The sequence below is a fragment of the Hydra viridissima genome, unplaced genomic scaffold, assembly GCF_058129835.1.
Source record: "Hydra viridissima isolate aposymbiotic clone 2 unplaced genomic scaffold, HvirCarnegie_v1 scaffold_6, whole genome shotgun sequence".
Lineage (NCBI taxonomy): Eukaryota > Metazoa > Cnidaria > Hydrozoa > Anthoathecata > Hydridae > Hydra > Hydra viridissima.
In genome coordinates this window covers 16,904,831-16,931,484 of record NW_028324305.1, presented here as the reverse complement: position 1 = coordinate 16,931,484, position 26,654 = coordinate 16,904,831, and the positions used below count along the sequence as shown (strand labels likewise).

Genomic DNA, 26,654 nt, shown 5'->3' with positions numbered 1-26,654 from the left:
ATGTTTGCCAATTAACTACAAAAGAAATGACAGAGCGGTTTGATGCGACATTTATAACAATGGTATAGTATATGATTAATTAGTATTTTGTTTTTATTAAAAATTTAATGAAATGTGATTTTTATGCTTTTATAACGAAAAATATTCTATGGTTACTTCGTTGAGTGTGTCATGGTAGTTTAGCTGTTTATAAAATAGACCTAATGCTGCTGAGTAAGCATAGAATTTCGAGTCTGTGCTTTCATACCTTGTAGTTTGTCCCCATAATCTTTTTCTAAAGCTTTCACCTGTAAATGACTATATCTCCGTAAACCTTTTAGTAACCGGGTTCCAACTTTTATTACTCAAAAGTTGAATATTAGCAGAAGTCAAACGATACCTTGCCTCCAAGTTCAAAACCTATTGCTCTTTTTCCTAGTGACATTGATGGATAGTCAGTTAATGGTAAAATTGTTAAAGATCTTGTAGGAATAAGCAATTAATATATTTATCATATTTTACATTGATCAAGAAACAATATATTTATCATATTTTACATTGATCAATTGACAATTACTATATTTATCATATTTTATATTGATCAATTGACAATTAATATATTTATCATATTTTAAATTGATCAAAAGACAATAAAGGTAACATTTTTTGAGCTCTAATATTAGGTAAGTTTCACAGAAATTTATATTCATAAATTCTGCTATTATTATTTCAAGTATAAAATTGAATATATTTTGATAAATTGTTTATCTAATTTTAGTTCATTATTATTGCAATAGAATTCATCAAAAAAACATAAGTTATAATTCAATAAACATATTTTTAGTCCAATAATAAAGGAAACACCGAAAAGGATCCAAAATAAACTGCAATATTTGAAGCAAAGAACAACGACTTGAAGCAAATTACTAATTTCGTAAAATAAAAGTCAAAGAAACAATTGACGATTGACTTGACAAGCTCCAAATTTCTGACAAGACATAAGTCTCCCATTTTCTATAGTTGATTCGGATGCTTTCAAAGAGTTTATGTTTGAACTACAAACTCGAGCAATTGTTAAACGAGCATTCACTCTTTCAATTTATAAACTCGTTCTTCTATATAGCAACATCAAAGTGAACAAGTACATGCAGATGAACTACTGTTTACTTTTTAAGTCAATTTCTGACCTTGGAGCTTTCGTGTGGTTTGAAGCATTTATTCTAGCTATTCCTTTGAGAAAACTATTTAGAATTGTTTATAAACGTAAGACACATTTTTTGATCAGTTTGAATTGACTCTTGAATTGAGTAGTCAGGGAGGATCTGGGGTTCTTGTTCGGTTGTTCATTCTCTTGTCAAATTAAAAGTGTTAAAAGTTATCATGTCGACATAATTCAGTGAAATTTCTTCGCAGCACTGAAAAGCACTGAAATTTTGATTTCTAAAATCAGGAACCCAAAACAAATACAAGATTTTAGGTCTGATGCTTGATCCCTACTACAGAAATAGTGTCCTTAAAGTGAATAATCAGTTTGATGTCATTCGTAAAGCAATCAACAAAAACCATCACACTTTTAAAAAAACCAAACACTACCTTGAAATCTTGTCTAGAGTGATTAAGGCAGAGGATGATCCTCAGGAGCAACTTTTGCAATCTCAGCGAGCCCAAAATTTAGTCAAAAAACAAAAAACTTATCACGGATTGAAAAAGAAATTTAAAACTTCATACACTTTCCCTTACGATTAAGTCAATTCCATGAAGTCAATGTTGGAATGGTGGAAAGTAAATAATAGTTAAATTCCCAACTTCGCTAAAAAAGCAAGAAAGTTTCTTTGCATCTCCTTGTTCCTGTGAGGGGTTAAAGCGAGCCAAGCTTTAGTCAGATCAAGTTAATAAACTTCTAAATATTGAACAGAATTGGCAGTCAAGGTAAAGAAGTGGACTAAAAAAAAAGAAAGAATCAAGTAACTCACCATTGTTTTCGAAAAGCAAACATAGAAAGTTATGTTTTTGTTAAAATAACCTTGAATTTTTTTCTCGTTTCTCTCTTTTTTTTTTTTTTACAAACTAGGTTTGCTAAAGCAAAACAAATATGGTGGCAAAGTCCGTTTCATTTGCTTTGACGATATGGATTGTTGTTTTTGTCTTGTTTTATTTCGTTTTTAAAATTGGTGGATTAAATGTTATAGCACAATAAATCCTGAAAAAATTAAACTTTGCGAGGAATTTTAAATGCTTTGCTCACTTAACTTGAATCAAGTTACGCGCGGAAAAATATCTCGAAATCAAATAAACAATTACGAGAAATTTTTCCAGCATTATCTCGCGTTTAATTAAATTATATTATAACAACTGAGCTTAGTCTTTCAATGTTTGTTGGAAAAGCAGCTTTTCAATGGTTAAATGACAATACCTCTTAATCTGTAATAGTAAAAGTTTACCAAAGAGCATAAAAAGTTGATTTAAATCAGAGGTATTGTAACTCTCTTTTAGAATGGAAAATCATCGAGGGAGTAAAGGAGGCTATCCACGCTCTTAAGTGTTTTTATGCTCGAATTAAATGAACACAGGATCTTATATGTAGTAAATTATATTAAACGCTATCTTTAAGCTTTTATTCGTTTTTTAACTACTTGCTACCTACAGAACATGCCTGCAACCTGCTTCACAGACAATTAAGTCCGAATCTTATCATTTATATATTACTTAGTTTTCTTTTTCTATTGATTTAAATATTGATTTTTTATTTTATTAAAAGGTTGAGACATGACACTTAAAGCTAAATTTTGATAATAATGTTTTCATCAAGCCATTTATTGTGTACAGTGTGCCTAGTCCATCTGTAGAAACATCCTCAAAGCTTTTCGGTTCGTTTGATGTGTTGATCAGTTTGTTCGGGGTTATATCGGCTGATCAACAAAACAACGACTGGGATTTCAAGCCTTGCACTTTCATATATGACATATCCGAGCATATTATCCGCAACCACAATACAACTGCAAATGCTAAGTTCAAAATTATCAATTGTCTTGTCAGCTATTTACCTTAGTGCTATATTCATCAAAGTAATTAAGTTCTTATATACAGTAGCTCTACCATAGAAAGTTTGTTTGTTCAGTTTAATGTTATGCTTTAACTACTCTAATACAAAACGAAGCAGTTAGAATCGTTCTTAAGGATTTTAGATGATTGACATTTTAAAATCTTGGTGTGCTCCAGTTATTGTGATAGAAAATGTTTGTTAGGTTTGTTTTGAATTAGGGGCTAGTTGATCACAAATCTTTTTTAAGTGAGTGATACTCTTTTGTATTAGATTTCAATTATCCCTCTCTTCGGAAATTTTTTTCGACTACATTTTCTTTTCTTAATCGAGATAAGCTAACTGTACTAACTGTAGCTCGATTTACTAATCATAAAAGTAAACCAAAGTTATTATTTTAAATTTTTTTTCATGGTGTTGAATCCTTCTTGTTTGATTTACTTTTTTATATCCATGTAATCTGAAAACCCTATAATCATAGAATAGTTATATCATTGATCGTAGATTAAATAGATAATATAGATAAACAGATAATAATAGATAAAATAGATATAATCGATTAATTACAAAAATTAAAAAACATATAAACAAAAAAAAAAAGTTTGATAAAATTAAGTTGCACAAAACTCTGCCATGCTAAACTCATAACCAATTTGATTTCGTGAACATTCTATTTAATTGAATTGATTTTAAATCGATTCCATTCTTTTCAACAATATTATTAAGTTTAACTCATTTGACTTGCTCTCAAATTTAAAAGAAAAAAGTCTCTGAATTGTAAAAATAACAACACTAATATTATATATAATACAAAGAGCAATATTTTACGAATACCAATTGATTCCATTTAAATGATGGGCTATTACAAATTAAGAATAATTAAGTCTGTAAAATATCATGGAGTAATAGAGTGAAACATAAATGCCGCGTCTCAGAGGCATCAATTGCTAAAACCAATCGTGTATGTTGCATTTTTTTCCCGTTAACTGGTTAACACCTTCATTTTTTACAAAATTAGAGTTAGAACAACGAAGCTTTCAGCAAAGTCTAAACTTTTTCAAAAGAACGTGATTGTTTATACAAAAATGTTTAATAAGTTCTTTTTGATGGCTTAAGTGGTTACCATCTAAATGAATAATAAGCGAACAGTACAAAAGCTAAGGAAAGCAATTACTTCATTCAGTGTTTTCCGTCATTTTTCCTCTTTAAATATGTTTTACTGTTTGTACGTACCAAAATAATGATTCTAATTAAAATAAAAATTAAATTTCAATCAAATTTATGTTAAACTAAAACTCTTTAATCTTCAGAATGAACCTCGCATTTGATAATTAAAGTATTGTTAACAATATAACCAACTTCTTTAAGCTTTTTACGTGGCATAAAGAATGTAAGACCCCACTCTTTACTTTCATTTAAAAGCGGCTGTTCAAACTCTTTTGATGATTTAAACGATGAAAAAGATTGAGCCCAATGTTGCTTTTTCTCACTTTGGTCTAGAACAGAGAGTGTAACTTTTTTTGAAAAAGGCCATTTAAGCCAGTTATTATACTCTCCTTTGATTAATTGAAAGAAAAGAGAAAGATGATTGCCTATTGCCAAACCATAACCATTAATATAAACAATCAGGCGCATTTTATAACCACACTTTCCTGAAAAGAAATAGTTGCTGTGCAGCTTTTCAGAGTCAGTTACAGTTTCTTTAAAGATGCTGTGAAAGTCTCTTATAAGCCATATGAAATCTCTGCAGCCATCATTTGCCATGTCAAAGATATAACCTCATTTTCCAAGCGCTGTACTTTTTCCTTCAATTCAATATTTTGATTTTCAGTGTCACTTAATTGTTTCTCAATTTCGCTTCTCATGGCCATAGAACTTATTTGTACTGTCAAAGATATAACCTCATTTTCCAAGCGCTGTACTTTTTCCTTCAATTCAATATTTTGATTTTCAGTGTCACTTAATTGTTTCTCAATTTTGCTTCTCATGGTATCTCCGCTATTAACCTTGCTAATTGCTAAAGAAAGATGATCCTTTATGGATGATATCATGTGGAAATCGCGTTCTTCCGTTACTCCCTACAAACAAAAAAATTTTAGAAAAGCAGTTATCTTATACAGTCCAGTAGTTCAATAAAATGGTTTTAAATAACTGCATTTTACATTTCACATTAAATTAGCCCGGATTTTTTCTTTTTTTATTTACAGTTCCTTGGCATGAAGTCAATTTACGATTCATGCTAAATACGGTTTGAAACTTGAAAACTATTTATAGTTTTGAATAAATTAGCAAACAGCCATGATAATTGTTTGACAACTTTTGATGTACAAATTTATTTTGACAACTTTTGATGTACAAATTTATAATACGACTTATAAATAATTATAAATGATGAATAGATCGCAAATAATAACTCACCAAAGAAATTGTGAAAATATTGATTTCTTAAAAAGAAAGTTTCTCACCTTGAATTTACACCCGAAGATTATATATTCACAAGGTCGAACAGTACACGGACATTCGTTTGCAACATGGATCTCCATCTTTAGAAGAAAAAAAGTTATCTTAAATGCATGTTTTCTAAAAAAATATCAAGACTCCTAACTCAATGTTAACCCGAACATCCAATCAAATGATCATCTAATAAAAATTTAGTTTTTTGTACTTATTATAAATTAAGTTAGAAAAAATATCCAAAACAGATTTATTACGAATTATTAGGGCGCAAAACTAAAACAACAAAGTAATAAACTATATCGACAAATGACTCATGAATAGAAAAATAGCAGACTTATTTATCAAAATATAATTCACACTCTCCTAAACCTCCTCTTCCCAAATAACTTTCTGCTGTAGAATAAATCCTGCACCTATCTTGTACCATTTGCATTAACTTGTTGTGTCTTTCCAAAATGGGTTATGGATCATATTAAAGGCTATGTATTGCATTCAAGCAAACCCTAACTCACAATTAGGTTTGAATGGTTACAAATCTGGTAATTCAGCCGGCCATATTGTTTAATTACTTTTTTTCTTCCATCGATAATTTGGTTGAGAAAGCTGTTTGGCTAAGAAACTCATCTTGCTAATATTACTTCCATCACTTTCAGTCTTTAGTTCCACCAACCCTACCATCTTTGCCCTACAACTCTTGTACACTGTTGTCTTGCCAGTTCAAGTTTTTATGAATAGTCTATGTTCTACATTCTCTATTGTTAACAGTACTAGGAAATCTGAACACCAGGTTAAACATAACGCCATTTAAAAAAGTCTGCCTAACATTTTCTCTACTGAGTGATGGGAAACAATTAAGCTTAACATAAAAACAAAAATCCTTATTATGAAATGAAGTCAACTTAAAAAATAGATATATTTTGCAATAGAATACATAACGTGGATAATATTGTTTGACTCTTCTTGTGTTCAATTCGACTACAGCTTTTAAAAACTTTTTTGTATGTTTATTATATTCTGAGGTGACTTTATGTCCCTTCCACGTTGGTCTAAACTTAGCATACACTGATTCGTCAGCCGATCCGGCAAAACTTTATAGCCTTAAGTTATGTTTTATAAATGGAACAACTTCGTTCACATTAATATGCATTTTAACGTTGTTAACAATGCTAATATCTCGAGGTTTGCATCTTGAATTTCGTTTTGTAGAGACTTACAACTGTTAGCAAAAATATTGATTGGTGTTTCAACTTCCGGTTTCAGGAGCTGCATCTTTAACTAATTCAAATGCTCACAAACAGCTAATATGAGTTAATACCGGGTGTTGTGATATCCCTTATCACAGCTTTGTTCAAGATAATCTTTCAAGTATTCTGTTTTAGTTATTTCCATCCCATTCATATCCGTGGTTGCAACGAAAAATAATATGATAAACAGACCAACAAGATTTAAAACCTAATTCTCAGATCAGCACTAATAATTTTCTTAAAACTGTTGTTATCTTATGAATAAATAATAATTTTATGGCTATCTTATTATAAATAGTTCTTAAAGATTCTCATCCAAATAAAGTAATCTTTTACAAGTTTGATCGGTATGCTTTGATATTTTGTGGAAGGACATTCATAATTTTATTTCATATCTGAGCTCATTAATTAAGAGCTAGATTTCAAAATGCCTGAAGATCTTAAGAGCTTTAAGGACAAAGCCCTTACGAAAAAACGCATTTCTAAAAGGATTTTCAGAGAATAAAAAAACTTCAATGGCACGCCTACTTTCTAAAGAATCTTTAAAAAAACTCAAAAAAACTTTTCATCCACCTCCCTTTTTAAATATAAATATTCTCTACAACTATCAGCTCCTATTTAACAACTACACTTATTATTATAAAGACTGCAATACCTCGCCACGTAGGACATCTTTAGAGCCACAGTCATTAACACATTCAATTGGAAATAACTCGCAAATTTCATGGTGATTCTAAATGTAATTGTAAAAAAATGTCATGATCAAAATGACTAAAAGATATTTCATTTTTACGATTGGCAGCATTTAATTAATTTGTGGCATTCTGCAATATGAAAATATAAAATACTAAAAAGCTAATTAGATGCTAATAGGAAAACACTGATCGATTCTTATGTAATACAAGTTAGTCCTCAATTTCTAAAACAAAATGAATTTTATTTTTTATTAAAATATCATGTAGTGACTTGGGCAATATACTTTCTCTCGTTGCTCATCAATTTACCTTGTGAGGAATATATGAGTAGTCTACAAAATCATACTTTAAAAGTAACAATAAGGATTCCCTCTCTTTGCTTCTATTTTTAAAAAATGTTACCTGCAGGTTTTTGTAAATGCATATCTCATAACACCATATACACTCTATTGTGTGATAATCACAATGCAACTCTAGGTGTTGATTTAGCTCATGCCTCATGAATGTGTCAAGGCAACTTTTATTTGGGCAATGTAGTTTTACGTAATCACATTTCTTTAGGTGATCCTAAATCAAGTAGAAACATTAATTTGCTTCAGCTTTATTTCAAAAGAAAGTCTGTGCTAACTAAATACTTACGTAAAATCAATTGATTCTGATGTTCATATGGTTAAGAAGCCTATACTTTTTACTCATCATTGATAAATATTTACGCTTTGGAAATGCAGTTGCAATACACCCAACATTCATCAATTTTTGTTTCATGAGAAGTACTTTATGGAAAAAAAGTACCGTTTACAAAAAAACATCAATCGAATTATTTCTTATTAGAAAATTATTCGAAAACATTTCACCAATTTTCAAACAACTGATAAAACTTAAAATGCTAATGATGTATTTGAAAACATCTTAAGCCTTTTTTCAAAAACAATCAGTTTTTAAAATTTGTCAGATGAACTAACAGTAAATACAAAGTCTCACCTCAAAAATCATAACTTCGCCTGTCCAATCACAACCAATCGATTGGCATAAAACTTTCAATCCTTGTATTTGTCTTTGTGCACCTTTATCTGGAAATATCTAAATAAAAGATTTGATGAAGACTAGAAATATCTTTTTTCTGATTCAATTTATTTATTTTTGTTCAAACCAACATCTTTTTATTTGAAAATATGTTACATTTGGTTGGTCAGGACTAAGCAGTAAATAGAAAGAACAAAATAAGTCTTCAAATTAGGAAAAGCAAAACTATTTCTCGGTAGATGCCCATGAGGAAAAAGTTTCTATTTAAGCATTAAATATGCTTATAAATTATGCGTTTGACAAACATATTGTTAATAAACTGGGCTGTATTTAAGAAATAATTAGCACAAAAAATATTCATTACACATAAACGCAAAACATATTTATAAGAAATACATTTAGAAAACTAAAACTCATCGCTGAAACTTTATGGTTAGTATCGTTAAAAATTTAGATTGGGAGAAAAAGAGAGAAAAAACCGGTGAAAAAAACGGTGGTTTAATCTAATTTAAAGTATCTTTATTTTTGAAAAAAAGGTGTTTGGTTACTACTGCTACTTCTACTACTACTACTACTACTACTACTACTACTACTACTACTACTACTACTACTACTACTACTACTACTACTACTACTACTACTACTACTACTACTACTACTACTACTACTACTACTACTACTACTACTACTACTACTACTACTACTACTACTACTACTACTACTACTACTACTACTACTACTACTACTACTACTACTACTACTACTACTACTACTACTACTACTACTACTACTACTACTACTACTACCACCACTGCTACTATTACTGCTACTACCATCACTGCTACTACTACTGCTACTACCGCAAATAATAATAATAATAATAATAATAATAATAATAATAATAATAATAATAATAATAATAATAATAATAATAATAATAATAATAATAATAATAATAATAATGATAATAATAATAACAATAATAATAATAATAATAATAGTAATAATAATAGTAATAATAATAATAATAATAATAATAATAATAATAGTAATAATAATAGTAATAATAATAATAATAATAATAATAATAACAATAATAATAATAAAAATAATAATAATAATAATAATAACAATAACAATAATAATAATAATAATAATAATAATAATAAAAATAATAATAATAATAATAATAATAAAAATAATAATTATAATAATAATTATAATAGTAATAATTATAATAATAATTATAATAAAAGTTAAAATAATAATAATAATTATAATAATAATTATAATAGTAATAATTATAATAATAATTATAATAAAAGTTAAAATAATAATAATAGTAACTATAATAATGATAATTATAATAACTTTCATTAAATTAATTGATTCCTGCCTGTCTCAAAACAGAAATAGTCACATGTCTATTGGCTTACGTGAGTCTTTGATATGTTATCTAAAAATCAGGGTAACAAAGCCAGAGATTTGTAAATCAGGGCATTCTATTATACCAGAGGTTGACATTAGACATATTCAAATTGACAGTGCACTAGCTCCTCTAGAAATATTTCGTCCAAATATTTGGTTTAACCAGTCCAATGGCTGATATTTGAAAGAGAAATCCTTTTCTGTCTAACGAATGAAGAGATTGGATTTGAAGCATTCTTCAGCTATTGTAGACTATTTTAGTTATAATATTGTTCCTATTCCCAGATAAAACATCTGTTATACAAGGCAGAGTTTTCAGATCACATATACTACAGAAAGTCATTTACTGATGTTTGTTTAGAAGTACGAATTTAGCGCCTTCCTAACCACCCACGTTCTTTATTAGCTGTGGCAAGACTTCTTGCAGTTGCACCAACGGCTTCTGCCTTGAACTAGTGTGCTCAAATTTCTAATGATAAAGCCAAGGATTTCAAAATATGTTTAAGTATCTGCCTGCTGTAAACATAGGGTTATGTAATACCATTTTAAACAATTTTAATGTCAAAATATATGTTTTATGTTTATGTTATGATGTTTTATGGGCTTCTTATTGAAATTGTTGTTTTTGATGAAGTAACCAGATGTGCTTACCTTGCTGAAATTAGTTTTTGAAATTCATTTCATTATGATATGTTTTTTAGATCATATGTTATTGGAACTTATTTCAACCAAAGTTTTATATTTTTGTAAAGAAATTGGTACATATTTTAAATAATGTATTATTTATCTCCAAATCACAGTGTTCTGATACTTGCACATTAAATCTTTTGAATTATTTACTTTTAAACTGTGAGAGCAAGTATGGGAAATAAATGTAAATCTAATTTGTTTATGTTATGTTTAAGTGAAACAGAAATATTTTTTAAATCACGTGGTGGCAAATAATATATAGTCTATTAAAATGGTATAAAATATATAGTCAATTAAAATGGTATAAAATGTCCCTAATTATGCTTCTTGTGGGATTATATGTTAGTTTTATAAAGTAGCTCACGTTCTTTTTGTTTGTAATTGTCCATCCCTAGCATACACCAGTCTGTGCCTAGCATACACCGTCTGTGTCATAGCATTCCACCTGTTGCTGTCTGCTTTTTTGGTAAAGATGTTTGGACTGGATATAATGATTTATATGATGGTAGCATTTTTGGAGGTAACTTTATTTTGTCTTTGGATAGTCAATGTTAAGGAGAGTTAAAACTTCTTCATCTATATATCAAAGGGAATTTAAAACACTTGCGTTGTCCGTGTTGGTAGGTTAACATTTGTAAACTCAAGTAACTTAGAAAACTTATTAACATACTATAGCAAAAGTCTTAGAATCACTTTTTAAATTTAAATTAAGCACTTTACATAACCTACCATCTCTGATGTTATTTCTTTTCGGTCCAATGGACAGAGTAATCTGTTACTTTTTCTAAAGTTAAAAGGACAAATTTGGAAAGATTCCTTTTAAAAGTGTACATAGCATAAAGGACTTTCCTTTTTTTCTTTTGTTACCTGAAAAAAGTTTGATAAATACAAGTAGCAACACCAAACTGTTCTTGATACAAGTATGACAGCAAAGCATTGTGTTTGTATAAATAAATATTGTGATAAAGTTTGAAGGGTTTTATAAAACTGAAACAATTTAAACTCATCAAAATTGCATTCAGTTTCATTTCTAAATCCATATATAAATGTAGTTAAAATGCATTTTTACATTTATGAATTGTTTGTGATTACAAGCGTCCGAAACTTGAGCACCTTAGGTACCTTTAAGTTAAAAGAGTTTCAAAGCAAATTATTGCTTAAAATACAATACTTTTTCAAATCCTGAAGGCAAGAACTACAAAGTCTGTGGCCACATCCGACTATTTGTACAGGATTGCGCAATGTCAATAGACAAACAGGGCACTCAAATTCATCTGAATTAGAATCTACAAACTTCAGATCGAGCCCACCATTCGTCCTTGCCTCATCGGTTTCCATATCTTTTTCTAAAACACACTTAATATTATTTAAATAATGCTGTTGAATTATTGAATAAATGTAGTTAGTTATTCTTAATTCATGCTGAATTATATAATTATTTATTATATAAATTATACTTAAATACCCTGATGGACACAAATATTAGTAAACACAAATGTGACATGCAAATTAACAAGTCTAAAGTTAAAACAAGAAGTTATTGACTTCTTATGTTTCTTAAATAACCGACTCATTTCATAAACATCTAAATCAAAACTAAATGCCATGGTAAAAGAAAAGAAAAGATTAGTCAATAAACAGTTAATAAAACAACTATTGGTTCTTATCAAATGATTGAAATAGCATTTAACTTAATTAAACGAGCGAGTAGATTATTTCCATAACAATAAAATCCTACGAAAACGTTTATCTAAAGCTTTTAAAGCTTTGGCAGTAAATTGGAAATCATTACAAGTTTGGTAATGTCAAATGAATATTTCAATTATTCGAAAAATAGATATCAAATAGATTTCAATTAACTGAAGTCTGCTTAATTTTTTTTCGGTATGACACGCATTAAGTTGAAATAGGACAACTATTTTAGTTTTTACAAGAGAAAATACTCCAAGAACATTTTCTGAGGTATGCACCGGTAAAAGCTTCACAAATATTTACCCGGTATAAAGAAATGAAATACATAAGTGTAAGAGAAACGAGTTTTACTACAGTAAAGTTAAAAAAGAAATGATAACCCAGATATATCAAGTTATTATCATTACCCACCATTTCTATGTTTACTTTTTGCCAACTCTCAATGACAAATAAATGAAACAAAATAAAGCTTCTACTGTTATTTGCAAATTCCAGTTTTTTTATATCGAGGATTCTGAATCCATATGCGCTTACAACTTTATTTATTACTAAACTAAATAATAAGAGGCTTTAAATAAATCAGTGATATTTCTCCCACCATTTATAGGTACGATTTTGTTCTTTAATCTGACAATATAAACTTATAAGTTGAGAAAACGCTCCAATCTAGTTATTCTATATGTTAAATGCTCCATTCTAATGGACTAAGGAATCGATAAAACTATTGTTGCAAGTATGTATAGTGGAAATAAATAACTTTTTGTCTTTTGCCTGCTTTTCACAGAAATCCACTCAAATGTTGACTTTTTTGCTGAAAAGTCAAAATTTGAGTGGATTTTTGTGTTAATAATCAGGTAATCAATCGTCCTCCTCGTTGATCTTCTAATCAATGAACTTCCCTTATACATTTTCCATATCACAAGTAGACTTAATTTCTAAAATATAACTTTGTTATCGCTGAAGCAGCATGCTCTTATGCTCAATTTATCAATTTGACATTAGACTGTAATCAAAAGAGCCTACCCAGCAAACATGTCAGCGTTGAATCAACGTTGAAAACCGGTCGCAAAAGATGTTGCGGAAACGTTGACAAAGTAATCGATTTTGCAAAGATATGTAACGTTGTTAAAGACACGTTGATTAAACGTTGTTGCGTAACGTTGAAAAAACGTTACTAAAAGACGTTACAAAAATGTCGCAACTAAACGTTGAAAAAATGTTACTAAAAAAGCGTTGCATAAACGTCGCAACATAACGTTGAAAAAACGTTACTAAAAAAGCGTTGCTTAAGCGTTGTTAAAGCAGTCGATTTTGCAAGGATTTGTAACGTTGATAGTAAAACGTCGATTTAATGTTACTAAAAGACGTCGAATCAAGGTTGAAATATAACGTTGAAACAATGCTTATATGTGTGTGTATATATATATATATATATATATATATATATATATATATATATATATATATATATATATATATATATATATATATATATATATATATATATATATATATATATATATATATCTTGAATTGGCAAATAAAACAAAATTGTTTGTTGAACTCTACACTTGCAATATTTCCAAAATCGATTTTTAATACAACAGTAATATAGAATGATAAATATAAAAAAAGCCTAAAATATACAATTCATAGATATATATAAAAATATAAAGATTTTTTTAAAGATTTATGTGTGTGAGTGTCTGTATATATATTTATACAATATATAAAAATACAATTTACAGGATATCGTATCGATAGGCCAGGATATCATTGAGATACAGAATCTAAACCAAAAAATAAAACTTTTATAATACAATTTATAATACAATGAAAGATTAAATAAATAAACGTGTATTTTAGAAAAAGCGCTTTACACAAGACACAAACAAAATCATATAACATATCCTAAAATGTCATTAAAAAACTCTAATCTTCCGATTTCTGCTTTCTACAAAAATTTATTGGCGAATATTTCAGAACTGATTTTACAGCTTCATAAATCCCTGTTTCATCTGGGTATCTTTTTGAGACACTCTTTAAAATATAAAATTCAAACTTCTTGCTTAAATACTATTAGTAAAAATCTGCATACTTAAAAAGTTTAAACAAAACATATTACCAACTAAAACACGATACAATTTTGTCTTTGAAGAAACAAACTTTTGTTTGGTTTTGTTCGTGGAATTGGTTTGCCCCTTCATGTTTAACAAACAGCGCAACTCAATCGTTAACAGCCTAAAAAGTTAGTAATTATTTGAATCAATATTTACAATATTGTACAATACAACATTCATGCTACAGGAAAGAAAGCATATAATGATATGCTTAAAAAAACGTATAATTATATTTATTATAATAAATATATTTCGCAAACACTTTTTAAATAATCCATTAAAAACCATTGCCATTTTGGCTTGAAAAGGTGTAGAAAATTGACCTACCACTCAATAACACGTTTTACACTATCTTTTAAGTTAACTCCACCAATTTTCGCTATTTGCGATACCTGCTTTCAAAAAAATCTTTAATCAATGTTTAAATAATTATTTAATTAGAGGCAATCTTTTATAAAATCCCTTACATTTTTAAACAAATTAAAAAACATTGAAAGTTGAAAAAACAACAAGTAATTATGTAAAGAATGACAAATTATAATAAATAAAATAAAATTATATTCTTTAATCAACTTTTCAGTTAATAATATAAATAAATTTACCATGACAACATAAAGAAAAATTCAAAAAATTCAAACTAGCAATAGCAACAGGGCAACTTACCCATTTAGAAAAAATGACACTGTCATTTAACGTAGTATCTAGCTCAATAAGTTGTTCTATTGAACTCAATGCATTTATTTGCAGATCTTTGGATACAAATCGCGAGGTTAGAATTATTTTGCTCTATCTCCTATTTTAAAAGTTGGGAGAAAATGAGTTATTAATTTTAGTATGCAATGATTACTTCTGAAATGAGCTCTATTTTACAAGTTTTTTTTCTAAATAATTTGTTTAAACATAAATCATTTAAAGCATAAGTTATTATATCTTTAAAAATTAAGGCTAAAATTTTAAATAATTTTTACTTAAAGAAAAAAATCAAAAACTTTCTCCCAACGTGTAAACTTGGAGATAGAACAAAATAATTCTAACCTCGCGAAATGAAGAAACATTTTGAAGATCCTTTACCATACTTTTAATTTCTAAAAGTTGTTTAAAAACCTTTTTCTGAAATTTTTTAAAAAAAAAAGCAATTTATTAAGCATGTATACACTTTTTTTTTTTAAATACATACAGTTCTTTTTTTTATTTTTATTCTTTACCATATAAAAAAAAAAAGAAAAGACAAATTCAAAAAGAAACCAATTATTCACAAACATAATTACTCACATTCTTCTTCAGATTCCTCTGTAATTGTGAAGTTAACTCCTTCACATACTTCTTTATCTATTAGTAATTATTTAGTAAAATAAATATAAACAATGAATATAAAAACTAAAATGTAGAATAAGTGTAAACAGATTCAATATATATCTAGGCAATAATAATAAAATAAACAGATTCAAAATATTACTTATCCCAAATTAGAAAGAAAAAAGTTTATTTGTTATTGTACTTCACTATTAATATAAAACATTAATAATAGTTTTTTTTATTCATAATAAACAATTAAAATAGCGATGAATACAGTAAAATTTAATGACCTCCAGTTACTTTAATTCTTTTAACTCTGAGCTTGTTCCAGGAATCATCAATTGGAAACTTATTATAGGCAGCTTTCATTGCATGAACACCAGTTGGCCAAAATAACCATCTTTTACCCAACAAGATGGAACAACTGCCTCTGTTTCAATCTTATTTTCAAAATAAACAACTAAAGCCCAAGATTGTGAAGCCATTATAATAGATTATCTAAATAGATATATATTTTTTTATTTACACACACACACACACACACACACACACACTCACATATATATATAATTTACATGTATATATACAAATAGCTGTCATGTTTTGAAAATGTTTGAAAAACTTTTCTACCACAGGATGTTTGCCCACTAAAATACCTCCTCCGACCAAAAGTTTTTTAATGGTTTATTACTGCAACAACTAATTTAAAAATGTCCAAAGTTTGCTACTGACTGAGCTGAAATTCATTTTGTGTAGATATATTTATATACATTTATGTGAAATTTAAAAAAAAGCATGTATATATTATACAGACAAACAAACACACAATATGTCTCTAAAATTTAGTCTGTTAAATTACCAAATTTAGTCTGACTTATTATATATTATTAGTTTTGATATTACTTTGTACATCTGAACATTATTAAAATAAAGTACTATTTCTAACTAAGAAATAACATTTTTTTAAAAAGTTGAGTATTTTATTAAAATGGTCAACTTAAAATAAAGTAAAAATATAGACAAAAATAACCTGAATAAATCGAATTTACCCTGAGATTTATGTATATTATATACAATTTGATATAAAATCTAAAAGTTTTAAATTAGTCGCAATAAAAATAGGTTATAAAATATAACTTTAAATTATTTTTTATACCATCTGCATGCATTCTATTAAATTTTCCTTGCCTTTCCATTACGGCAAATTTTTTTTCTAATGGCTACATCAATGAGACAAAAATTGTCAATGTGCTACTTCCTCAACGTTGCAAAAGCAACGTTTTATTAACGTTGGCAGAAAAACAACTTTTTCAACGTTTTTTAATTACCACATTTTCAACGTTGGTATATGTAACGTTGAATAAACGTTGTTTTATAAATAGCTTAAATACGTTGAAAAAGCAGCTAATGTGTAACGTTGATAAACCTTAAACTTTGCGACGTTTTTACTGTGATTATTTGCGTACTTTTATTCAACGTTGAATAAACGCGATTTTTTTAGAAGATAATATACGTTGAAATTTATACGCTTTTTCAACGTTGAAAATGTAACGTTTAAAAAGCGGTTTATTTTTAACGTTGATAAAGCATAAATTTTGAAACGTTTTTAAAATGGCTTTTTGCGTAAAGTGATTCCACGTTGAATAAACGTTTCATTTTGAGAAGCTAAATTACGTTACAATTTCAACGCTTATTCAACGTTTCAATTTACCGCGATTTAGTATACAAAAACGGACATTGATTCAACGTTGAAAAGACGTTGTTTTTGTCACTGTAACGCTTTTTCTACGCTGCGACCGGTTTTCAACGTTGATTCAACGCAGACATGTTTGCTGGGTAGTTTTTTTATGGATGGTACGTGGTCGAAAAATAGGTTGAACTAGCTCCCGTCTTTTTCTAGAACTAGTTGAAAAAGCAATTTACTGTTTCGGGATCTCGGTAGAATTTTTCCAACTTTTTCAGTCAGAGAAGTTATTTTAGACATAGCCATAGGTCACAAATTTAGAGTTTTCGCCTTTTTAGTGCTCAGTTAAAATTCAACAATTTCGAAAGTGCAATTCAGGCTTCTTTTTAAAATTAATATATAAAGTTATTTGTTCCATATTTAAATGTCTTGTTCCAAGGTACTTCGCATGTATATTTATATCTTGAGCGTGTCTAGAAAAATATTCAGAAATTTTATAGGAGTCTTATAGACTTCGTGTAACTTTTGAAACACCATTGAACATTTTAGCTCAGTAAATCTATATGTCATTAAAATAGTCCTTGTTTGTAGGCTGACATTTCAAAATTTGGTACCAGGGTGTGTTTGATAGTTATGTTATGGCAGTGAAAAGCTATGAAGCATCGATACCCAGCAAACATGTCTGCGTTGAATCAACGTTGAAAACCGGTCGCAGCGTAGAAAAAGCGTTACAGTGACAAAAACAACGTCTTTTCAACGTTGAATCAATGTCCGTTTTTGTATACTAAATCGCGGTAAATTGAAACGTTGAATAAGCGTTGAAATTGTAACGTAATTTAGCTTCTCAAAATGAAACGTTTATTCAACGTGGAATCACTTTACGCAAAAAGCCATTTTAAAAACGTTTCAAAATTTATGCTTTATCAACGTTAAAAATAAACCGCTTTTTAAACGTTACATTTTCAACGTTGAAAAAGCGTATAAATTTCAACGTATATTATCTTCTAAAAAAATCGCGTTTATTCAACGTTGAATAAAAGTACGCAAATAATCACAGTAAAAACGTCGCAAAGTTTAAGGTTTATCAACGTTACACATTAGCTGCTTTTTCAACGTATTTAAGCTATTTATAAAACAACGTTTATTCAACGTTACATATACCAACGTTGAAAATGTGGTAATTAAAAAACGTTGAAAAAGTTGTTTTTCTGCCAACGTTAATAAAACGTTGCTTTTGCAACGTTGAGGAAGTAGCACATTGACAATTTTTGTCTCATTGATGTAGCCATTAGAAAAAAAATTTGCCGTAATGGAAAGGCAAGGAAAATTTAATAGAATGCATGCAGATGGTATAAAAAATAATTTAAAGTTATATTTTATAACCTATTTTTATTGCGACTAATTTAAAACTTTTAGATTTTATATCAAATTGTATATAATATACATAAATCTCAGGGTAAATTCGATTTATTCAGGTTATTTTTGTCTATATTTTTACTTTATTTTAAGTTGACCATTTTAATAAAATACTCAACTTTTTAAAAAAATGTTATTTCTTAGTTAGAAATAGTACTTTATTTTAATAATGTTCAGATGTACAAAGTAATATCAAAACTAATAATATATAATAAGTCAGACTAAATTTGGTAATTTAACAGACTAAATTTTAGAGACATATTGTGTGTTTGTTTGTCTGTATAATATATACATGCTTTTTTTTAAATTTCACATAAATGTATATAAATATATCTACACAAAATGAATTTCAGCTCAGTCAGTAGCAAACTTTGGACATTTTTAAATTAGTTGTTGCAGTAATAAACCATTAAAAAACTTTTGGTCGGAGGAGGTATTTTAGTGGGCAAACATCCTGTGGTAGAAAAGTTTTTCAAACATTTTCAAAACATGACAGCTATTTGTATATATACATGTAAATTATATATATATGTGAGTGTGTGTGTGTGTGTGTGTGTGTGTGTGTAAATAAAAAAATATATATCTATTTAGATAATCTATTATAATGGCTTCACAATCTTGGGCTTTAGTTGTTTATTTTGAAAATAAGATTGAAACAGAGGCAGTTGTTCCATCTTGTTGGGTAAAAGATGGTTATTTTGGCCAACTGGTGTTCATGCAATGAAAGCTGCCTATAATAAGTTTCCAATTGATGATTCCTGGAACAAGCTCAGAGTTAAAAGAATTAAAGTAACTGGAGGTCATTAAATTTTACTGTATTCATCGCTATTTTAATTGTTTATTATGAATAAAAAAAACTATTATTAATGTTTTATATTAATAGTGAAGTACAATAACAAATAAACTTTTTTCTTTCTAATTTGGGATAAGTAATATTTTGAATCTGTTTATTTTATTATTATTGCCTAGATATATATTGAATCTGTTTACACTTATTCTACATTTTAGTTTTTATATTCATTGTTTATATTTATTTTACTAAATAATTACTAATAGATAAAGAAGTATGTGAAGGAGTTAACTTCACAATTACAGAGGAATCTGAAGAAGAATGTGAGTAATTATGTTTGTGAATAATTGGTTTCTTTTTGAATTTGTCTTTTCTTTTTTTTTTTATATGGTAAAGAATAAAAATAAAAAAAAGAACTGTATGTATTTAAAAAAAAAAAGTGTATACATGCTTAATAAATTGCTTTTTTTTTTAAAAAATTTCAGAAAAAGGTTTTTAAACAACTTTTAGAAATTAAAAGTATGGTAAAGGATCTTCAAAATGTTTCTTCATTTCGCGAGGTTAGAATTATTTTGTTCTATCTCCAAGTTTACACGTTGGGAGAAAGTTTTTGATTTTTTTCTTTAAGTAAAAATTATTTAAAATTTTAGCCTTAATTTTTAAAGATATAATAACTTATGCTTTAAATGATTTATGTTTAAACAAATTATTTAGAAAAAAAACTTGTAAAATAGAGCTCATTTCAGAAGTAATCATTGCATACTAAAATTAATAACTCATTTTCTCCCAACTTTTAAAATAGGAGATAGAGCAAAATAATTCTAACCTCGCGATTTGTATCCAAAGATCTGCAAATAAATGCATTGAGTTCAATAGAACAACTTATTGAGCTAGATACTACGTTAAATGACAGTGTCATTTTTTCTAAATGGGTAAGTTGCCCTGTTGCTATTGCTAGTTTGAATTTTTTGAATTTTTCTTTATGTTGTCATGGTAAATTTATTTATATTATTAACTGAAAAGTTGATTAAAGAATATAATTTTATTTTATTTATTATAATTTGTCATTCTTTACATAATTACTTGTTGTTTTTTCAACTTTCAATGTTTTTTAATTTGTTTAAAAATGTAAGGGATTTTATAAAAGATTGCCTCTAATTAAATAATTATTTAAACATTGATTAAAGATTTTTTTGAAAGCAGGTATCGCAAATAGCGAAAATTGGTGGAGTTAACTTAAAAGATAGTGTAAAACGTGTTATTGAGTGGTAGGTCAATTTTCTACACCTTTTCAAGCCAAAATGGCAATGGTTTTTAATGGATTATTTAAAAAGTGTTTGCGAAATATATTTATTATAATAAATATAATTATACGTTTTTTTAAGCATATCATTATATGCTTTCTTTCCTGTAGCATGAATGTTGTATTGTACAATATTGTAAATATTGATTCAAATAATTACTAACTTTTTAGGCTGTTAACGATTGAGTTGCGCTGTTTGTTAAACATGAAGGGGCAAACCAATTCCACGAACAAAACCAAACAAAAGTTTGTTTCTTCAAAGACAAAATTGTATCGTGTTTTAGTTGGTAATATGTTTTGTTTAAACTTTTTAAGTATGCAGATTTTTACTAATAGTATTTAAGCAAGAAGTTTGAATTTTATATTTTAAAGAGTGTCTCAAAAAGATACCCAGATGAAACAGGGATTTATGAAGCTGTAAAATCAGTTCTGAAATATTCGCCAATAAATTTTTGTAGAAAGCAGAAATCGGAAGATTAGAGTTTTTTAATGACATTTTAGGATATGTTATATGATTTTGTTTGTGTCTTGTGTAAAGCGCTTTTTCTAAAATACACGTTTATTTATTTAATCTTTCATTGTATTATAAATTGTATTATAAAAGTTTTATTTTTTGGTTTAGATTCTGTATCTCAATGATATCCTGGCCTATCGATACGATATCCTGTAAATTGTATTTTTATATATTGTATAAATATATATACAGACACTCACACACATAAATCTTTAAAAAAATCTTTATATTTTTATATATATCTATGAATTGTATATTTTAGGCTTTTTTTATATTTATCATTCTATATTACTGTTGTATTAAAAATCGATTTTGGAAATATTGCAAGTGTAGAGTTCAACAAACAATTTTGTTTTATTTGCCAATTCAAGATATATATATATATATATATATATATATATATATATATATATATATATATATATATATATATATATATATATATATATATATATATATATATATATATATATATACACACACATATAAGCATTGTTTCAACGTTATATTTCAACCTTGATTCGACGTCTTTTAGTAACATTAAATCGACGTTTTACTATCAACGTTACAAATCCTTGCAAAATCGACTGCTTTAACAACGCTTAAGCAACGCTTTTTTAGTAACGTTTTTTCAACGTTATGTTGCGACGTTTATGCAACGCTTTTTTAGTAACATTTTTTCAACGTTTAGTTGCGACATTTTTGTAACGTCTTTTAGTAACGTTTTTTCAACGTTACGCAACAACGTTTAATCAACGTGTCTTTAACAACGTTACATATCTTTGCAAAATCGATTACTTTGTCAACGTTTCCGCAACATCTTTTGCGACCGGTTTTCAACGTTGATTCAACGCTGTGATGTTTGCTGGGTATCCCAAGAAATATTTTTTCAGTTGTTAAAAGTCGATCATCCAATTTTCACTAGCATGCCATAGAAAAATATTGCAATAGTCAGCGGTTTTACCAACCATAAACGCATTGATTCAATTTAATAATTTGTTAAAAAAGTTTCAGAAGAACATTCTATTTTTTCCATTTTTATCAAATAAGCAACCATAAAAACATGGATAAAGCTTAAACAATTATTTTCATAACAACAGAAATATCGAAACATTTTATTTTAACGCTATTAGCAACTACAAAGAAATGGATACAATTGAACCATTTATTAGCACTGAAAGAGCCTCGGCGAAGAGCGCTATAATTTACAACGAAACAGGCCATTTTTTAAATATTATGAGTACATGTTTATGTTGACCATTAAAAATTCATCAACAAGTGGTAATATTTTAAGCATTTTGACTGCTTGGTGATATATCATTTTTTACTAAATGACATCAGTAATTAAAGCGGAATGTCAACCAAATCTTTATTATCTATCCTTAAGTAAAGTTCATCTGGAAAACCACCCATTTTACTAAAGACTTTGTTTTGGTTTTTCTCAAGATATTTTCAACCACAAATACATCTTGTTTGGTCTTTTGAATTTCTTCTACATATATTGTTCCAGCTATTTCCTCACCATTAAAACCTTTAATCTTTTATCTCACTAGAGTTGTACTTTGCACTAGAAATAATGTAAAAACTTCTTCAGTCCATCTAGTTGTGCAACCTTTTTCAAAGATGGACTTTTTCTTAATTATTGTTACTCTATCACCAATTGAAAGCATTGGTTTTAGTTTCTTTTCTATAATCTTAAACTTTTGTGTAAAAATTTCCACATGACTATAATACTTTTTAAGCTGGCTTAAAAGGGAGTCAATTTAGTCGAAGAATGAGTAGCATAACTATATACTTTCACTAAGTCGTTTAAAACGTTTATATATGCATGAGTTGATTTAACACTAAAGTATTTCCACATTTACTTTTTATTGGTGGATTCCATCTTTCTACTTCACTCATATATACATTTTTCTTCATTTCTGAACATATATACATTTTCCTTCATTTTTGGTGGAATAAATCTTTTTTTTGAAACAGAAAACATTAAACTATAATATTTCTTTTAACAAAACCATTGTATGAAATGTAAAAATGTAAAAGTTGCATAAAGTTACGCTGATGAATACTTTTAGTATAATGCACAAAATGTAACGAAAGCAAAGTGATAACTTTAAATGAAGACCAGACAATATTAGCTCCTAATTATTCTTTTACAAACTGACTCAGACCATAAGCATTTAAATCAAAATCAAATTATTTAAATTAAACAGATTATTTCTATAACAATAAAATCCAACAAAAAGATTTTTCGTGAGCTTTTAAAACTTTAGCAGTTAATTGGAAATCTGTAAAAAGTTTTACTATTGTCGAATTTCCAAACTTTTAAGGTAATATTTCAATTAGTGGAAAAATAAGTATATATCAAAACAGCGCCTTAGCAAGCTAAAACAGCGCTAAGGGCCTGAGAACATTTGCCACCTACCCACTAAAAACAGCCCTGCCACCCCCACCCACCCCACCTCCTCAAAAAAAAAAAAACTACCCTTAAAAATGATCTACCTTCTCCAAAAAACTAATTGAGTAACTTCTAATCTCGTTTACAGGTTGTGATTTGAACCTTTGAGAGATTGTAACAAAAAAATTGAAAATGGTCCCAATAAAAAAATTCTTTAGCACTTAAAGGTTTATTAGCAATAACAAATAAGTTTAATATAGATCAAGTGAAAGTGACTATTTATGCTTTTATGCATGGAAAAATCCTGAATAAGTGCATTGTCTATATCAGATGAAATTTGGAAAACCTTAGTTTTGTTTAGATCTTAATTTGATAACGGCGAGGAAGGCTGACTTTTGTTAATATCTTGATTGGATGAATTCATAAAAGCCTGCATTTAACATTGGTTTATTTCAGCTTAATCTTCTTTTTCAGTTAAATTTTCATTTTGGGATGCACTCGCAAAACTATCAGTTTCTTTTCACTTTCTCGTTTTGTCTTTTTTGTTTTTTGTAATATGCCCCTGATGGACTCTTTTGAGGTGCCATTTTTAAATTTTTAGTTTTATATTGCGCAAAATATATTTTTTTACGACATTTTTACAAAATTTAAGTATCAGATAAATGAGATTTTTTAATTTAAGTTATGAATCGTGCAAGATATTGAGAAAAGAAACTTGTGAGTGATGAAGTGGGAGGAGATAAATAATCTTAATATATCAAAAATGCCATCTTTACAATTAACCAACGTATAACATTGAAAGTAAAAGTGTCCAATTTTCCGTCCTTATTAAAATGGCGCTCGGGGCCTAGGCCCCCAAGGTCCTTCCCCCTCGCTACGGTACTGTTTCAAAGCTCTGAAAACTAATTTTTTTTTTAAGTAAGAACACGCAACTTTAAATTAAAATTGATTGATAATTCCTCTACAAACAAAACTTAGACCAGAAAATTTACATACTTTGCTCAATAAATTAAAATCAAGTAACAGAAAACTTTTTCTATATTCGTTAACCAATTTATAATCCTTAACTTTTTCTATCATACCAACTGAGCTACAAACTTACCACTTAGGTGGCAAAAACTGTTTTTCAACGATTAAATGTAAATCCCTCTTATCCACAATCATTTAACTTTACTGAGGAGCATGTAAACTTTATTTCAACTTCTAACGAATTATGTTTAATAAAGGCTGTCTTTTTGTTTCAACTACTTACTATCTATTTCACAAATATTCATGATAAAATCTTTTCATTAATATGCCATTTAGTTTTCTTTTTTTCTTAGCATAAATTATGATTTCTTCTTTCCAATTAAAACTGTGAGACGTTTTACTTGAAAATTTTCAAGAGAAGTTTTTCTGAGGAAAATGTCTTAAGATTAATAACAATAAATTCAAAATATTTACAAAAATTTAGAAAAAGTTCATTATTGTGAGAGAAACCAATTTTAGTAAAGTAAAACTAAAAACAAGTAAAAAATATTCCAAGATACAAAAAAATATTTTTCATAATCCCTCATTATAATGTTTTCCTTCTGCTATCCATAATAACGCATAGACGTAATAAGGAAAAGTTACTACTTTCAAAGAAAATTTCACTAAAGGAGCGTTCTTAATCTATATACGCTTGAAACTTTATTTCTTACTAAACTAAATGATAAAAGACTTAGATAAATCAATCACATTTCTTCCACCAAGTACTGGTCTAAAATTGCTCTTAGATCTGACAGTGTAAACTTTAAAGTTGAAAAAAGGCTCTATTCTAAATCACCGAGCTGGAGCAGATCAAACTATAACTGCAAAGATGTTTATATATTAACATAGTAAGAATCATTTCTTGTTCTTTACCTACTCTTTTCCAGCACCTGAAAAATCATTATTTGAGTGGATTTTTATATCAATAATGAAGTAATCAATCTTCCTCCTTCTTTTAACCAAACAAATGACTTCTCTAATGAAATATAACTTTGTTGAAGTGTTTTTTAAATCAATACCCAGTGTTGACCAAGTAATGCAATCAATGTAGTCTATCGATACTTCATGATTATTCACTGCCATGACGCTATTTTAAAAATAACTTGTTGACAAGTTTTGGATGGTTTGTCTTAAAGCAAGGACGTTTTTAATATGAAAAACAGATGTAAAATATGATAAACAAATCTAAAAAATTCAATAAAAAGTTTCAAAAGTCTATAAGACTGCTACAAATTTTTTAGGCTTCTTGAATAAACGAAAAAGAAGGAAAGACGGATTTTTACAAAGTAATGAGTTTTAAGAACAGTTTTTAGAGAGAGAATATTATTGTGATTGAATAATTTTTGGACAAACAAGATGTTTTTTAAGTGATTGAAAAAAAAGCAAAGAAAGAATTTTGATTACAAAGTAAAGAATTAAATTGAAGTCAAAAGAATATTTGATTAAAAAAAAGTAAGCTGTGGCTTTGCCGTTTCTTATGAAGCATGCGAAGAAAAGATATTTGTTTAAAGCTATAAAATTAAAGAAAAGTAATTGAGAAAAGTAATATTAGACACTAAAAGAGTCAAAAAATATTATTTGTAATTTAAAAATGTAATTAATAAAGAGTGATTACCGTTACACACTAACAAAATGTTTATTAAAATAATTTGTATAAAAGAATATACTGAGAACTAAACACAACCTTAACCTTTTAACCATTAAACCTTGCAAAGTCCTAACAAATATATGCAAGGACCCTCACCCTTAATCCAAACCTTCCCCATACCTTCCAATTAAACCTAAAACCCATACATCCTTTACCCATCTATAACCATAAAGAAAACAAAACCCCTATTAAAAAGACCACCCTCACTTAATTTTTTTCATTTTTT

At 27.8% G+C, this 26,654-nt stretch overlaps 3 protein-coding genes across 16 annotated transcripts; 1 reads left to right on the top strand and 2 right to left on the bottom strand.

The window, feature by feature from the left end:
* Positions 1 to 3,794: 3,794 nt before the first annotated feature.
* LOC149887307 (TNF receptor-associated factor 5-like) lies at positions 3,795 to 12,135 on the bottom strand. 6 transcript variants are annotated; one of them, XM_090089480.1, is made up of 10 exons: positions 11,424 to 11,509; positions 11,286 to 11,340; positions 10,921 to 11,132; positions 8,397 to 8,495; positions 8,055 to 8,188; positions 7,818 to 7,982; positions 7,376 to 7,453; positions 5,485 to 5,562; positions 4,891 to 5,097; positions 3,795 to 4,783 (listed from the first exon to the last, which is right to left on the bottom strand). In XM_090089480.1, exons 6-10 carry the CDS (start codon positions 7,914 to 7,916, stop codon positions 4,319 to 4,321), a joined length of 927 nt encoding a protein of 308 aa, XP_089945606.1. In that variant the 5' UTR covers positions 7,917 to 7,982; positions 8,055 to 8,188; positions 8,397 to 8,495; positions 10,921 to 11,132; positions 11,286 to 11,340; positions 11,424 to 11,509; the 3' UTR covers positions 3,795 to 4,318. The 6 variants fall into 6 exon arrangements, with proteins under 6 accessions (XP_089945606.1, XP_089945604.1, XP_089945602.1 ...); XM_090089478.1 differs by lacking the exon at positions 8,055 to 8,188; XM_090089476.1 differs by lacking the exons at positions 8,055 to 8,188; positions 10,921 to 11,132; positions 11,424 to 11,509 and adding an exon at positions 11,728 to 12,135.
* A 1,649-nt stretch (positions 12,136 to 13,784) lies between these two features.
* LOC149887306 (uncharacterized) lies at positions 13,785 to 17,462 on the bottom strand. 8 transcript variants are annotated; one of them, XR_016453084.1, is made up of 7 exons: positions 15,965 to 17,454; positions 15,641 to 15,697; positions 15,404 to 15,478; positions 15,032 to 15,161; positions 14,696 to 14,760; positions 14,374 to 14,489; positions 13,790 to 14,038 (listed from the first exon to the last, which is right to left on the bottom strand). XR_016453084.1 is itself a non-coding variant. In XM_090089492.1 (7 exons), exons 4-7 carry the CDS (start codon positions 14,971 to 14,973, stop codon positions 14,022 to 14,024), a joined length of 201 nt encoding a protein of 66 aa, XP_089945618.1. In that variant the 5' UTR covers positions 14,974 to 15,161; positions 15,404 to 15,453; positions 15,641 to 15,697; positions 15,955 to 17,436; the 3' UTR covers positions 13,794 to 14,021. The 8 variants fall into 8 exon arrangements, 5 of the variants coding, with proteins under 5 accessions (XP_089945615.1, XP_089945618.1, XP_089945617.1 ...); XM_090089492.1 differs by having other exon boundaries at positions 13,794 to 14,038; positions 14,971 to 15,161; positions 15,404 to 15,453; positions 15,955 to 17,436; XM_090089491.1 differs by having other exon boundaries at positions 13,794 to 14,038; positions 14,971 to 15,453; positions 15,955 to 17,436.
* A 39-nt stretch (positions 17,463 to 17,501) lies between these two features.
* Positions 17,502 to 21,727, top strand: LOC149887305 (uncharacterized). Of its 2 annotated transcripts, XM_090089493.1 has the most exons (5): positions 17,502 to 19,553; positions 19,821 to 19,877; positions 20,758 to 20,822; positions 21,029 to 21,144; positions 21,480 to 21,726. In XM_090089493.1, the coding sequence occupies exons 1-5, from the start codon at positions 19,485 to 19,487 to the stop codon at positions 21,494 to 21,496; spliced, it is 324 nt and encodes a 107-aa protein (XP_089945619.1). In that variant the 5' UTR covers positions 17,502 to 19,484; the 3' UTR covers positions 21,497 to 21,726. The 2 variants fall into 2 exon arrangements, with proteins under 2 accessions (XP_089945619.1, XP_089945620.1); XM_090089494.1 differs by lacking the exons at positions 17,502 to 19,553; positions 19,821 to 19,877 and adding an exon at positions 20,152 to 20,547 and having other exon boundaries at positions 21,480 to 21,727.
* Positions 21,728 to 26,654: the final 4,927 nt, after the last annotated feature.